Below are 16467 nucleotides of genomic sequence, written 5' to 3'. Positions count from 1 at the left end.
CGGTCAAACCCGGATCAATCCTGATCAGATGTATTATATATAATATATCTAAAATATATTATATATTTCTTTATATATTCTAAAGAGAAAACCTTAAGTCAAACAATATCGACAATAGTAAACGGCTCATCATAGTGTCCAAAACGTCGTAAATAGCATTAAATGGCTCCTCACGGCATCCTCCTCCAGTACACATTCTCTTTTGTCTTATTTGTTCTCTTAGTCTTCAATTTCTTGAAATCAAAAGAAATAACTTCCCCACTCACCACTCAACAATTGCCCTGCTCAACTTCCCCGCTCGCCACTCAACTTCTCATGTTGTTCCATATCTCTATGAGCGGTCTTAATTGTTTTTATGGTTTCTTACTTTTAGCATGTGTGAAAGTTCTATTGCCGCCTTGTCTTAAATTTGTTGAATATGTACTATTATTTATAGTTTGGTTACATAACGTCGTATTATTGATGGATATGTAATTTAAAATGGTAGGTTTATTTTTTCAGGGAGTACAAAAAATGAAACAAAAAAAATTATTGTTTTGTCTAGAGTTGACCCCAGAATCGGACTGAACGCGTTGGGTTGGTCCGATCCTTGGTCCCAGGCTCAATAGGGTCAATCATTCGTCCCAAAAATTGAAGACCAACACTATGCATATTAATACTAGGGTTAGGGGGTGGAATGGCTCAATAAGGATCATACTCACTCCTAGTTCTGAAGCCTATGAAAAAGCTTTGTTCATTTTTGCCTAATTCGGCTAGGGTTCCTTATTATTCTAGTTATTTATTTATTTGCTATATAATTATTTATCATTTTTTTTTATGTTTATTGCATGATTGTTTATTTTATTGCTTGAATACCATTCGTGATCACTTTTAAGTAATAAAATATGACAAAGATTGCATGCAAAACGATTTCATAAAGAGAAATGGTATTGAAGCAACGTTAGATTCATAAAGTATAATTAAATTTGGTTTTCGATAGTAAGATGGACTCCTACACCCTACTTGGGATTCTAATCGATGCATAATAAGTTAGTGGCGACTTCTTAGTTTAATATTGCGTGAATAATTAAGTGAAAAAAGTCAAGTTGCAATTGATAAGATTTGGGAGGGCATATGTTACTAGAAGGCGAAAGGGTCACCGTGCAAGAGTAACTTGTTAGGTGGGCCTACGTTAGCAATCTGTCAACTTTCTTCAGTGAATCCACGTTGTCCGCTAGGAGGGTGGCTGTCATTGTCACTACCAACTCAACCAAGGTTAGGCATGCAATTAATGTCGGATACAATGGCAAGTGGCCACATAACAACGGGAAGCAGTACCATTCATAATTGGGAAAAGTACCAAAAAAATCGTAAACCTATTGTATTGATATAAATTTAGTCATAAACTTTTCAATTGAGCCAATTGAGTTTTAAACATTTTCACATCAATACCAATTTAGTCTATTTGGCCAAGTTAGACTGGAAATTATTGACGTAGATGTCGACGGTCTTATGTGGCATGACCCGCCGACGTAGATATTTTTAATATTTTTTTTAAGAATTAGATGTCATTACGTGTAGAAATGGATTCATGCGTTTTCTAGTTAAAAACCTCGTAGAACATACTATGTATTGCAATTAATGGGCTTTTTCTTGCCTAAGGTACTTATATTCTTGCCCAATCTCTAGCAATTTATTTACTACTTTGATTACTGATTATTAAATTTTTGTTTGTGCACCAACATGATTACCTCTCTCATGTTAGTGGCTTAAGTTAAAACTGATGAATACTATAAAAAAAACTTTGTTCATTTTTGCCTAATTCGGCTAGGGTTCCTTATTATTCTAGTTACTTATTTATTTGCTATATAATTATTATTTCGTTTTTTTTTTATGTTTATTGCATGATTATTTGTTTTATTGCTTGAATACCACTCGTGATCACTTTTAAGTAATAAAATATGACAAAGATTGCATGCAAAACGATTTCATAAACAGAAATGGTATTGAAGCAACGTTAGATTCATAAGGTATAATTAAATTTGGTTTTCAAAAGTAAGATGGACTCCTACACCCTACCCGGGATTCTACTCGATGCATAATAAGTTAGTGGCAACTTCTTAGTTTAATATTGCGTGAATAATTAAGTGAAAAAAATCAAGTTGCAATCGGTAAAATTTGGGAGGGCACGTGTTACTGGAAGGCGAAAGGGTCACCATGCAAGAGTAACTTGTTAGGTGGGCCTGCGTTAGCAATCTGTCAACTTTTCTCAGCGAATCCATGCTGTCCGCTGGGAGGGTGGTTGTCATTGTCACTACCGACTCAACCGAGATTGGGCGTGCAATTAATATGTCGGATGCAATGGCAAGTGGTCACATAACAACGGGAAGCAGTACCATTCATAATTGGGAAAAGTACCAAAAAAATCATAAATTTATTGTATTAATATAAATTTAGTCACAAACTTTTTAATTGAGCAAATTGAGCTTTAAACATTTTCACATCAGTATCAATTTAGTTTATTTGGCTAAGTTAGACTGGAAATTATTGACGTTGATGTCGATGGTCTTATGTTGTATGACCGACACTGACGTAGATATTTTTAATAATTTTTAATAATTAGATGTCATTACATGTAGAAATGGACATTTGTGCGTTTTCTAGTTAATATATTGTAGAACATACCATGTATTGCAATTAATGGGCTTTTTCTTGCGTAAGGTACTTATATTCTTGCCCAATCTCTAGCAATTTATTTACTACTTTGATTACTGATTATTAAATTTTTGTTTGTGTACCAACATTATTACCTCTCTCATGTTAGTGGCTTAAGTTAAAATTGATGAAGAGAAAATATATCAAAAAGGCATTAGATTTATCTAGTATAATCAAATTCTCGCATCCATTAATTTTTTATTTGTAAAAGTAAAGTACTCTTCCACACTTTACTTAGATGTCTAACCGACCTACTAATTAATCAATGGCGACTCTCAAATAAATTGATTTGCAAGTTATGTTAATTAAATTAAAAACTCGAAAGTTGCAGTTAGTATGAGCCTGGAAGAGTAGTAATCCATTAGTTTTTCTTTTGATGATTCACATTTGGGAAGGCCGTGACACTATCACGTTACTCACGTTGCACCGGGATGACCATGAAGGTTGGCATTATATGACGTATGTATGAATAACTACCGATGCAACACTTACAAGATAATTCTACATGTTCAACCCGAGTAACACGAAAACACGAGTAACGTGGTGCTTCGATGAAAGACAGGTGTGGGACTTGCCTACTTCCATGATAGAATGCAAATTCTGTGGTTCAAAATCGTTGTGGCGTCCTAAATCTTGTCATCGCCACAGTTCTCACCCTCGGCAGGCTCCTATGTCCTTACGTAGGGAGTGGTTCCCACCTCACATGAGGCAGGAGGACCTGGGTCAGGAATCCTCTACCAAATCCTTGTTGTAATTATGGTTATAATTATGGTTAATGGATCAACGGAAGCCAATAATTAAGATACGTTTTTTCTGTTCACGTATCTCTTTTTGGATTCATGAATTTCCTATACTTTTATGTTCACGTATCTATTGAATTCATGAATTTCTTAGATTTATGTATCATTTAGTTCATGTATTTATTGAGTTCATGAATCTCTTAAATTCACGTATCTTTGGATACATGAATCTCTTTGGATTCACGTATCTCTTTATTCATGAATCTTGTGGATACACGCGTCTATTTAATTCATGTATCTCTTTAGTACATGAACTAAAAATCTCTATAAATATATGGGAGCATAGAGCTTCAAAAAGGGTTTTTTGGGTTTTCCCGATTCGATTCCAAAAAGAGCTTTGATGCCCTTTTCTACTCTTTTGTTTTTCCTGAGTATGCTGGTTCAATTGAACGGTTTGACAGAGTCTTGTTTGTATAGTGCTAATCCAAACAAGTTCGAGGTGTTGTATCTTGGGAGGCATAGTTCGTGAATCTGCAGGGCACCATTGGCAGGAACTAATCGCCTTAAGGAGATTCGGTTATCCGTACCTCACCTCCAATTTTATGTTATATCTTATTTTCTTCTTCTTCAAGATTTGTAAAGGGAATGAAATTATATAGCTGTTATCATCTTTTTTACATTGATATTCTGATTGCAACAAACATTGTGCTTTCTCTGGATTAATTTCCAACAATCTTAAGGCGATTATCTCACACTATTTGTTGTTCTTGTCAGATTATTGAGATGGTTGAAAACAATCAAGTGCCATTTAATGTCCATAATGTTTCAGGAGACGTTCCTATGGTCGATTTGACCGTTGCTATGGAAGATGTTCAACCCTCAGGGTTTGAATTTGTAGTAGCCAATGCTACGGGCCCTTGGGCTAACACCAATTTTGGTGGTGCGGGTACAAGTCATACGATTGGTATGCCCGGGACTGTTTTTCAGATAGTACAAGCCAAATGGCTTTTGGCTCTATTTGTGGAGGGATGGTTCAACGAACCTTGCCTACTGTGATGGCAACACCTCCGATTCTGACTAATGAGAGATTGTCTGCTGTGGTGATGTTCGAAGCATCTCTGGTGTCGAACACTAATGGTTGGTGGCTAGACACGGGTGCCACAAATCACATTTGTGCAGATAAACACATGTTCTCATCTTATGAGAAGGCCGAAGAAGATGAGAAGCTTTATATGGCCAACTCTGCATCAGCAAAGATTGCCGGAAGAGGAAAGGTGATCTTGAAGTTTACATCTGGCAAGGAGGTCGCCCTGCTGAATGTGCTGCATGTATCGGAGATTCGGAAAAATCTAATTTCTGGCCCTATACTTGTCAAGAAGGGTTTCAAAGTTGTATTTGAATCTGACAAGTTTGTACTTTCAAAAGGAGGGATGTATGTGGGGAAAGGGTACTTGTGTAATGACCTGTTTAAGGCCAATGTGGCTGTCATTGATGTAAACTCAAAGTATGTGTACCCAAAGACTATTAATAAAGAAAAGTCTTCAGTTTACACTGTTGTGTCTCCTTTTCTATGGCATGGTAGATTAGGACATGTAAACTATGGTACAATGAAGAGAATAACAAACTTTGGGTTAATTCCAAGATTTGAGTTGGATACCCGTTACAAGTGTGAGACTTGTGTTGAGGCCAAGTTTGCCAGGAAACCTTTCAAATCCATTGAAAGAACGAGTGAACCTCTACAATTAATCCATAGTGATCTATGTGATTTAAATTTTGTAGAAAGTAGAGGTGGAAAGAAGTACTTCATCACATTTGTAGATGATTGTACTAGATTTTGCTATGTCTATTTACTGACTAGCAAAGATGAGACTATGAGCATGTTTGTCAAGTATAAAAATGAAGTTGAAAACCAACTTGATAAACGAATCAAAGTGCTTAGGTCTGATAAAGGAGGAGAATATAGTTCAATCAGTTTGAAAGAGTTTTGTGCTAGTTTTGGAATAATTCTCCAAACGACTGCACCTTATACTCCACAACAAAATGGAGTTGCTGAACGATTGAACATGATACTAAAGGAGATGGCTAACTCCATGCTTTTGAGTTCAGGTTTACCTCAAAACTTGTGGGGGGAGGTAGTTTTAACTGCAAATTTTATTCTTAATAAAATACCCCACAAAGGACAGGTAAAACTTCATACAAGTTATGGAATGGAAAGTTGCCATCCTACAATTTTCTAAAAGTGTGGGGGTGCATAATGTGATTTATAATGGTAAGTCTAGACACATTTGTCGTAGACAAGACCGTAAGCAGTTGCTCTCAAATTGAATCATTTATTTAGACTTTGTAAAGTCAAAAGAAAATATTACGGATTCGCTGACAAAAGGTTTGTCAATAGAGTAGATAAACTGCGCATCGAGGGGAATGGGTTTAAGAGCCTTAACCCAATAAAGAGATTCCAGGGTGGAAACCTAACCTATGCGATTGGAGATCCCATAGACTAGGTTCAATAGGAAAACGCAAATTTTGGAAACTCTAGTGTAAGCACTGTCTCCTATTCCTATGATGCAACAGTGCTTTCCTACAGCGTTATTAAGGATACGCTATGCGTTTAATGATTCCTATAACTTGGGATGTAATATCCAAGTAAGATATGGTAGGATATCTTTAATAGGAATGCACCTATATGCGTGGAGCTGGCCGACTCTATGAAAATCTTTAAAGGCTAGATTTTCTAAAGCACGCACGAATCCCAAGAGGTTCATGGCCGAAAGAACGAACACAACCGAGAACCAATCTTGAATTGGAAATACTCCGTGTGAGGTTTATTGTCTAGGCTTACACAAACAACTAGCGATTCAAGGCTTAGTCCATCGACTAGTTAAGTAAGTCCGATAAGTTTTCACTAAAGAAGGTTCAAAGCGAAAGCTACCTATCTTGATGCGGTTTATTTCAACAGGCATGCTCAGATTCCTTGGAGTCAAAAATGTTTTGTTGATCCATTAATGTGGGGGATTGTTGTAATTATGGTTATAATTATGGTTAATGGAGAATAAGAACACGAGATTTATAGTGGTTCGGCTTAATCCAAGCCTACGTCCACTCTCCCACGATAACAGCCTTCTTGGCTGGATTCCACTATGCAATCAACAAGAGATTACAACTTCGAGTGCAAACACTTAGTAGTAGATCACACTATCTCACTAAGTCACTCTCTTGGTATTTCTCTCACGATTACAAACGTTTAAGCTCTCAAGAGACAAGTATATGATCTAAAGTCGCTTAGACTTTGGAATTATAAATTCTACGCTCCGTCTCTTACTTGCTCATCGGTCCATGATCTCCTTAAATACTCCTCCACTTCCAAACTACCGTTGGACAGCATCCCGGAGAATCGTCTTCCAATATACCCATTGGACAGCTCGTATCTTAGAAGATTTGGTAGCCGTTGAGTGACAAAGGTAAAATCCCAAATTGATTCCGATCGCCCATACAAACGAAATCTTGGTTTCCATAAGTAAAGCTTCTTCGTATAGAAAGATCTTGTCTTCAATCAAATCAATCTTGATGTGGAATCCAAACCAGATCACTAGCCGTTGTATGATTGGGCTTGAGTTACGATTCATCGAATCTGGATGTAAAGTCCGAGTCTTGAGACTTTACGATATGAGTCTTGAGACTTTACAACCTGGGTCTTTAGACTTTAAGGTCTGTACCATTCAGCTTCAGCATAGAGTCTATCTTCTGGTTCGCCAAAGATAGAGTCTCGTCTTCGCACTTTGAGTCTTGAGTCGGCGACGTCTTCGTACTTTGAGTCCCGAGTCCGGTAGTCTTCGACTTTGATAATATCCTCTACATGTTCTATTATCTGCATGGTCTATTACTCAACCATCAAACATGTTAGTAGCCTTTGATTTATTTTGTCATCTTCAAAACATCATAAGGGATTTCCCTAACAATCTCCCCCTTTTTGATGATGACAAAACAATCTCTGAATATGCAGATTTAAAAATTTAAATCAAAGGATATCAGAAGATAGAAAATAATTGCAGCTCAATATTATGCAATAAATAATATCAACCAATCAGCACATATGCATATTCATATCTTCTCCCCCTTTTGTCATAATCAAAAGCGATAATGGATTCACGTAGAGAATGATAACAAATATCTTGCATGAATCACAATTTTCACAAATCAGCTTTTATAAAGTAAATCGAATATTAAAGATATGCAATATAGCTCACTTCGATTATATCAGCAAATATCCAATAAAAATCACGGATGCATCATGAAATTCACGTACCATTTTTGTCATAAAAGATTTGTTAATGACAAAAGGTAATAAGAGATGCACTAACCGGATTTTGTAGAATAAATTCTGACACAATTACCTTTCCTTCCATCCATAATAAGATCACGATCAATCAAAAAGATTTTTCCATAATTGATCAAAGCTCCCCCTCAATTTGTTGCCTTTTTGAGATGATCACGATTCTTTTCCTTTTCTTTTGGATTTGATTTCTCCCCCCGGATTTCCTCATCGACCTGAGTCCTGCTTTCGAATGAGACTCGATTCTCAGTCTCGTCCGAGTTAGACTCGCATTCCGAATGTGCCATCAAGCATAAATTTTCTTGCTCATCATCTTCTTCTTTTTTTTGTTCTTTTCTGGCCATTCTGCTTGTATTTTCTTCCATCGAAATATGGTGGCCTTGTGTTGCTTTGCCCTTCCATAAGACCCGGTGCCAACATACTAGCCATAAAGAATCTTTAGCTCAAAAGTAAAAACACTTTTATAAACCGAGCACTTGGCTCGATACCAATTGAGAGTGCTAGTATGAACAAAATAAAGGAGTTAGGGAAGAGAATAAGAACACGAGATTTATAGTGGTTCGGCTTAATCCAAGCCTACGTCCACTCTCCCACGATAACAGCCTTCTTGGCTGGATTCCACTATGCAATCAACAAGAGATTACAACTTCGAGTGCAAACACTTAGTAGTAGATCACACTATCTCACTAAGTCACTCTCTTGGTATTTCTCTCACGATTACAAACGTTTAAGCTCAAGAGACAAGTATATGATCTAAAGTCGCTTAGACTTTGGAATTATAAATTCTACGCTCCGTTTCTTACTTGCTCATCGGTCCATGATCTCCTTAAATACTCCTCCACTTCCAAACTACCGTTGGACAGCATCCCGGAGAATCGTCTTCCAATATACCCATTGGACAGCTCCGTATCTTAGAAGATTTGGTAGCCGTTGAGTGACAAAGGTAAAATCCCAAATTGATTCCGATCGCCCATACAAACGAAATCTTGGTTTCCATAAGTAAAGCTTCTTCGTATAGAAAGATCTTGTCTTCAATCAAATCAATCTTGATGTGGAATCCAAACCAGATCACTAGCCGTTGTATGATTGGGCTTGAGTTACGATTCATCGAATCTGGATGTAAAGTCTGAGTCTTGAGACTTTACGATATGAGTCTTGAGACTTTACAACCTGGGTCTTTAGACTTTAAGGTCTGTACCCAGTTCAGCTTCAGCATAGAGTCTATCTTCTGTTCAGCTTCAAAGATAGAGTCCGTCTTCGACTTTGAGTCTTGAGTCCGACGGTCTTCGACTTTGAGTCCCGAGTCCGGTAGTCTTCGACTTTGATAATATCCTCTACATGTTCTATTATCTGCATGGTCTATTACTCAACCATCAAACATGTTAGTAGCCTTTGATTTATTTTGTCATCTTCAAAACATCATAAGGGATTTCCCTAACAAATGGATCAACGGAAGCCAATAATTAAGATACGTTTTTTCTGTTCACGTTTCTTTTTGGATTCATGAATTTCCTATACTTTTATGTTCACGTATCTATTGAATTCATGAATTTCTTAGATTCATGTATCGTTTAGTTCATGTATTTATTGAGTTCATGAATCTCTTAAATTCACGTATCTTTGGATACATGAATCTCTTGGATTCACGTATCTCTTTATTCATGAATCTTGTGGATACACGCGTCTATTTAATTCATGTATCTCTTTAGTACATGAACTAAAAATCTCTATAAATATATGGGAGCATAGAGCTTCAAAAAGGGTTTTTTGGTTTTCCCGATTCGATTCCAAAAAGAGCTTTGATGCCCTTTTCTACTCTTTTTGTTTTTCCTGAGTATGCTGGTCCAGTTGAACGGTTCGACAGAGTCTTGTTTGTATAGTGCTAATCCAAACAAGTTCGAGGTGTTGTATCTTGGGAGGCATAGTTCGTGAATCTGCAGGGCACCATTGGCAGAACTAATCGCCTTAAGGAGATTCGGTTATCCGTACCTCACCTCCAATTTTATGTTATATCCTATTTTCTTCTTCTCCAAGATTTGTAAAGGGAATGAAATTATATAGCTGTTATCATCTTCTTTACATTGATATTCTGATTGCAACAAACAGTGTGCTTTCTCTGGATTAATTTCCAACAATCCTAACTCTCAGTCAGGCATTAGGCACTGGAATGAAGGGCCTATATAAAGCGGGGGAGAGTCAGGGAGACCCATTAGATCCATAAAGAACGAAAAAAGGGTTGGGAGGAAAAACCAAATTTTAGAGAAAGAGAGAGAGAGAGAGAATGGCTTCTGAGGGAAAGGGGACTGCAAGTAGACGCGGCAGTCAAAACGGCAACAACGACAACAGGTGGTCGCTTCAGGGAATGACCGCTCTCGTCACCGGTGGTACCAAAGGAATCGGGTCACTCTCTACACTTCATTTTTATTTTTATTTTTTATATTGTTGATTAAGATGATCAATGAAATGTTATCGTCTGGGTCGGGAAGAAATATTATTATTTAGGCATTCGAAGATTGTCAATCTTGATATATCATTCCTTTATAATAATTTCGTTAGTAGGATTATCGTCGGCCAAGCGCTTATGTAGTTCTTGGCCCATCCAAAAACAAATTAGTCATAATATTTGTAGGTCTTTTTTTTTTTTTTTTTTTTTTTTGTTGGTCCTACTATATTCCTATTCTAGCTCTTACTCTCGAACTTTTGTCTTACCTCCTTGCAAGGCGTGGGAGTCGAAACCCACACCTGAAATTATATCGTCTCCACCCCAACCCCCCTTAAAAAGGCGGGGATTCGAACCCCCCACATCCCCCTTCCATGTTGAAATGATGGCCATTGAGGTGAACCCCAGTACTTATAATATTTGTAGGTCGGACCTAGTCCTTTATTACACTAGCCTAGATCAAAATGAATTAGTCGTCTCCGATCCGGGCTTTTCTAGCTTAGGCCTAAAATTTTGCGCACCTCAACTTTAACTAGACATAACATTTGATCTAGCTAGAGTTATGCGGTCAGTATTGCCCGTCCAAAAGCTCCTACAAAGCTCAACACTGTGAGCCTAAACGGTCAAGGCATTTGGTGCTATTTTATGACCGCTAAAAAGACTTTTTCAGCATGTTTTCAATCTACCTTATTGAATTTTACTCCTACCATCACATCTCTCACTCATATAATGTGTAGCTATTGAAAACGCGCGTCTTGCTACAATCATATGAAGCTGTATTCGTCAATTTCAATGGTTCTCTATTTTTAATGCATCAAGTTTCTCAATTTATACAATCTTGATCAATCATAATTAATAATGTAGCAAATAAACCTGTTTAACCGTTTGATGCTGCGGTAGTGCTATAAAAGGAGGCGTCCTTTCTTTCTGATTGGGTGGAGTTAAGAATTACAAAATAAAAATCTTATCTCTCACAAGATATAAACTACGACTAATACTAAATATGTTTAATATTTTTTCTGATGTACTAAATAAGAAGAATTACCAAAATGGAACAAATAAAAAATTAGAAATTAATATATAAAAGTACATATTAATTACCTAAGAGGGAAAAAAACTGAAATAAAAAAAAAACGATATCAATTGAAATGAAGTACGAAGGGAAAGAAAGTAATGAAAAAGTAAGAAACGAAACTCTCTAAAAACATTTTTTTTTTGGTCGAATAAGGGTGATGTCCACATGAAAAAAAGTAAGAAACGAAAAGTAATGAAGAGTTGAGTTTTGGTCAATAAGGGAGGAGCTCTATGGTAGGTTGGCAACCAAAAATAAGAAAAAAAAGGGAAGCAAAATAAGTGAAAGAGATGTCCACATGACGCAAAATAAGTGAGCTAATCTTGGAATGAAAAAAGTAAGAAACGAAAAGTAATGAAGAGTTAGGTTTTGGCCGATAAGGGAGGAGGTCTATGGTAGGTTGGCAACCAAAAATAAGAAAAAAGGGAAGCAAAATAAGTGAGAGATGTCCACATGAAGTTAGTGAGCTAATCTTGGAATGACAAGTGGATGAAGTTGGGAGGAAGTTAAGGTTGAATTTGCGTTTTAGAGTATGTACTCAAACTCTCATATATATAAGTTTATTATTATTATTTGTTTTTTCAAAATTTCAATTTATGTGTTTATTATTATTATTTTGGAAAATCTATTGTAGCAAAATGGGTATAGTAGCAAATCTCAGGCCTATCCGGGCCCCAAAAATTCGAATTGGGTGCGTCAAACAAGGCTTTCAACTAAGATTTTCTGAGGGCCCCTATATATATATATATATATATATATATATATTGGGTGGGGATGGTGGGTGCTTTTGAATCCAGTAATGTTCGATTTCATTGATAAAAAGTTAGACTCGTAATTTCATCGTCACTCAAAACTATATTTGATAAAGATGGTGAGAGACTTGGTAGAGCACAATTAGTTCAAGTGAATCCCACAACAATTTATAATTATTTATTATTTAATTTTTTATGATCAATAATATATTGTTATTCTCATAATAGATTAAAAACTACCATCCAATTTTTTTTCCTTCTTCTATTGGCAAAGAAAAAGGCATAATCTGTTCTCATTTGTGATTACGAGTTGGTAAATAGTCATAAAGTCGTCCTATGATTAGGCGTGCCACTGTTGAGGAATTAGCGGGTCTTGGGGCTACAGTGTACACCTGCTCCAGAAATGAAGCTGAAATTAGTGAACGCTTGAAAGATTGGGCAAGCAAGGGTTTCCGAGTGATGGGTTCGGCTTGCGACGTTTCCTCGAGATCGGAGAGAGAGAAGTTGATGCTCACCGTGTCCTCCCTCTTCGATGGCAAGCTCAATATCCTAGTAAGTCTGAGTCGTCTTTGATCCCGTGGATCCAATAACAACATTAATAAGGTCATAATTTGTGCTTTTCTTTTGATAGATTTTGTTTCGTTTTCATTTTCTTGGGATTGGTTTGTGTGTCAGGTAAACAACGTTGGGACTCTTGGGCCCAATAGTGGAATGCCGACCGTGGATTACACGCTAGAAGATTTTTCCTTCATCATGACGACTAACTTCGAATCGGCTTATCATCTCAGCCAGCTCGCGCATCCTCTTCTTAAGGCTTCAGGAACAGGAAGCATCGTGTTCTTGTCATCCGTTTGCGGCGTCGTTTCCGTGAGCGTTGGATCAATTTACTCGGCCACCAAAGGTGAATTGATACTATCATAATTAGCTAGCTCAACACATTTGATATGGAGCTATATAGATTCTGTCTATTTCTTATTTTCTCAACTCATTGACAGGGGCAATGAACCAGTTGACCAAGAATCTGGCTTGCGAATGGGCTAAGGACAACATAAGAAGCAACTCTATTGCACCTTATTTCATAGAAAGCCCATTCACCGACCATGTAATTTAATTTACCAAGACTTAAAATTTCCGATCCTCCTCGAAAATAGTTCACCCCATAAATCTTCATCACCTTTGCCATCGTGATCTAACATTAACTCATCCGTCATAGCAGCTACTCGGCAACGAGAAATTCCACGAGGAGGCGATAGCAAGGACACCGCTCGGTCGCATCGGAGAGCCGAAGGAGGTTTCGTCGTTGGTGGCCTTCTTGTGCTTGCCGGCCGCCTCTTACATTACGGGGCAAACCATTTGTGTCGATGGAGGGTTTACCGTGAATGGCTTCTTGCTTCCTAAAGCATGAGTCCAACTTTCTTCTACCTCTAAGATGTTCATCGTACGTTTTTCGTCGCAGGGATAAAGAAGTTTATTTACCAATAATGGCAACATCGAATATATTAAAATGCGTGGGTTGATAATTTGTTGTTGACCATGTATGAGGGAGAGAGTCTTACTCCCACTTTCTATTCCCACTTTCAAGCTTTTTTTCTCTTTACTTTCAATAATATTTTTCTTACTTTTAAGCAATTGCCCAAAAGTAAAATTCATATGCTTTTTTTGGTTGAGAAAATTTACATACTTGACAAGCAACGATTGAAACGACAAACATGATATATATACAATGCACAATACGAGATTGCACTTTCTTTTCTTTTTTCTTTTTTACACAAGACAAACGCAATTTGATTCGTAAATATATTAAATCTGTTTTTCATATATCTAAAACCTAAATCCTAAAATTCAACGCGCAATTAATTATTAATTCTTGAAATAAATTTGACAAAGCATGTTTCCTAGCAATTGCATTGGTATCAAAATCTTGTATGCTAATGCTATCTTAATTTGACACATTCCGAGTCATCTAAGTTCTTCCAATCTTATTCAATGTTTAAGTAAGGATACTTCATCCAATAGGTAATTTATTAATTTAAATAAGTAGTTTTTTGAACTTTTTAATGATATCCCAATTGTTAGGAAATTTTTGTTTAGAGATAATTCTTAATGCATATCCAGTCATCTCGCCAATATAGACTAGAAAGAAGTTTTAATTACAGATTGGTGCAAAACAATGGACAAAAATGATAAGAACATAAAATACAATGCATATTTCTTTTTTATTTTCTCAATTCCAAATGCTTTTATAAAAATTGTTCATAGTATAACTTTTAATCCTAGAAAAGATTCGGCTACAATAAATTATATGTGGCACTTAGACCTGTCAAACAGGTGGATTTGGTCGGGTCATGAATGGTCTGACCCAAATTGACTCATTAATCTATTTATGATCAATTTATCTGTAATGCAAATTTTTTTACTCATACCTAATTTAATCTATATTGTTAAAACATATCCTTATTTAATATAATTTGAAATAACTTGTTTTTTTTTATGATTTTTAAAAAATTATATTATCAAAACACTTTCATGCAATACAAATTTAATGGACAATTTTTATATATTTTTTTTTAAAATTGATTTTTTTATATTAATAATTGCGAACAAGAACATATCAAGCCTTTTCTTTGCCAATAGAAGAAGTTCCAAATGTCGAGGCTTTAGGACGCGTGATAACTTGGAATGAGCGGAAGATTTGATTGTACTGGCAATTGAAGTCTAACGGATGATTAAAGCCTTCAAATGCACATGGCCCATTCATTACTAAGGCTCTCTCTCTCTCTCTGTGAAATCACTTGAGTAGGCAAAACTAGGGGGAAAATCTCCAGAGTACATGGGTCGTTATGTAATGTTGACCTGCAATATGTGAAGTCGTGAGTTGTCGTTGGATATTTGAACGAATGGATCGTATTCAAACACTTAATAAGGCCAATATAGGGCCTATCTTATGATTGAAAATTGAATATATATTGCATTTTTTTTTATACTTACATTGTCCGATATAGACTAGATTTAAGCATTTCATGAATATTGAGTCACTTGATATCCTTGATGATACGAATATTAAGCATAATACTTTTTCTTCATCTAACCTACATTAGAGATAAAATATATAATGAGCATTTGAACTTTGGATAAGATTTAGTAAGACTACCGTCAACTTTTTAGAAGTCTAAATTGTTATATTGAAGCATGGTTTAACATTTAAGTATTCTAACACTCCTTTCAAATTTAAATTATATTTAAAGTTAAAGAGAAATTTGATTCACTTCCACTAGTACGTCTTAGCTAATAGATCAAGCATGACCATTACTTACAATGATCAAATTTATTGTCATGGCAAGCATACATTAATTAAGGGTGAGAAAAAGATAAGTTCCTCGAAAATTTTTTAAACATCTTTTAAAATTATCTGTTGACATATGACTTTTTGCCTAAAGATCTCATATGTTTCATAAAAAACTTTGGGATTGAATTTGTTGACAATGACATTATTTGACCCTTCAAACAAAATACTGATATCACACAATTTTGCATGCACAATGCATTTAGGCGTTATGACCATTTTTTGTTCACTAGTAGCATGTCCGCATCAAATGAATTCCATTAAAATTGGCTTGGTTGTGAATTGCAATTTAACTGGCCCGTCAGGCTAAATGAAATTAAATTTAAAAGAGAAAAACCACTTCAATTTTCAAGCCCGAGCCCCCATAAGCCCGGCCACCCTCTAATGAAATCTCAGCCAGCACCCTTCAATGAAAGGGATTTCATCAAATACCGCAACACCCTCGGCCATAGACAGCATGTATTCTCTCGGTCGGGGACCAAGCAGAATATTCAGTGGAATTGTGAAGAGACTCTCGACCCAAAACAAAACACACCACGGGGAGAATACAAGCAACATTCAGATCCCGCTGCTTGACTTTCCTTTGACTTGATCGCATAGCATCATTCACATCGCAATTATCGCGTCCATCTCGAGCCACCGCAAAAGGCATTGTTGCCAATATTTTTGCTCTTAGTCGTAGTCCTCATCGCAAAGCTGTGTAACTGTGTTTGCTAGTTTGAATTGATCGAGACAATGAGTTGCTACCATCCTATTCAAGCTGCTGAACACATCGAGACAACAAGTGCGACTGTGTTTGCTAGTTTGAATTGATCGAGACAATGCCATCCTATTCGAGCTGCTGAACACATTGAGACTGTTGATTCGCTCGTTGTTGATTTTATTTGGTCCCTAATTGCGACTACCCTTACGAACTTGTCACAAACCATCTGCACGCGGTTCCTGCACGTGATTTTTCTTAGCCGCTATAATCGACTAAACAGGATTGCACGATGCGTGGGATCGAACCAAATTCCTGAGCGCAGTCAGAGATGCGTGCTGTCCAGGTTGGGATGAGATGAAGGGCCTAATTGAATATCTTTAGGATGCATCTCAC

General features: G+C 36.5%; 1 protein-coding gene across 1 annotated transcript; it reads left to right on the top strand.

The window, feature by feature from the left end:
* Positions 1-10045: 10045 nt before the first annotated feature.
* On the top strand, positions 10046-13478 carry LOC104423851 (tropinone reductase homolog At2g29290). Its single transcript, XM_010036293.3, has 5 exons — positions 10046-10164; positions 12373-12580; positions 12704-12929; positions 13024-13130; positions 13245-13478. Exons 1-5 carry the CDS (start codon positions 10046-10048, stop codon positions 13431-13433), a joined length of 849 nt encoding a protein of 282 aa, XP_010034595.2. The 3' UTR covers positions 13434-13478.
* The last annotated feature ends 2989 nt before the right edge of the window (positions 13479-16467 follow it).

The sequence above is a fragment of the Eucalyptus grandis genome, chromosome 10, assembly GCF_016545825.1.
Source record: "Eucalyptus grandis isolate ANBG69807.140 chromosome 10, ASM1654582v1, whole genome shotgun sequence".
In the NCBI taxonomy this organism is placed as follows: domain Eukaryota; kingdom Viridiplantae; phylum Streptophyta; class Magnoliopsida; order Myrtales; family Myrtaceae; genus Eucalyptus; species Eucalyptus grandis.
The sequence above is the reverse complement of the archived record's forward strand: the minus strand, read 5'-3'. Positions and strand labels throughout refer to the sequence as shown.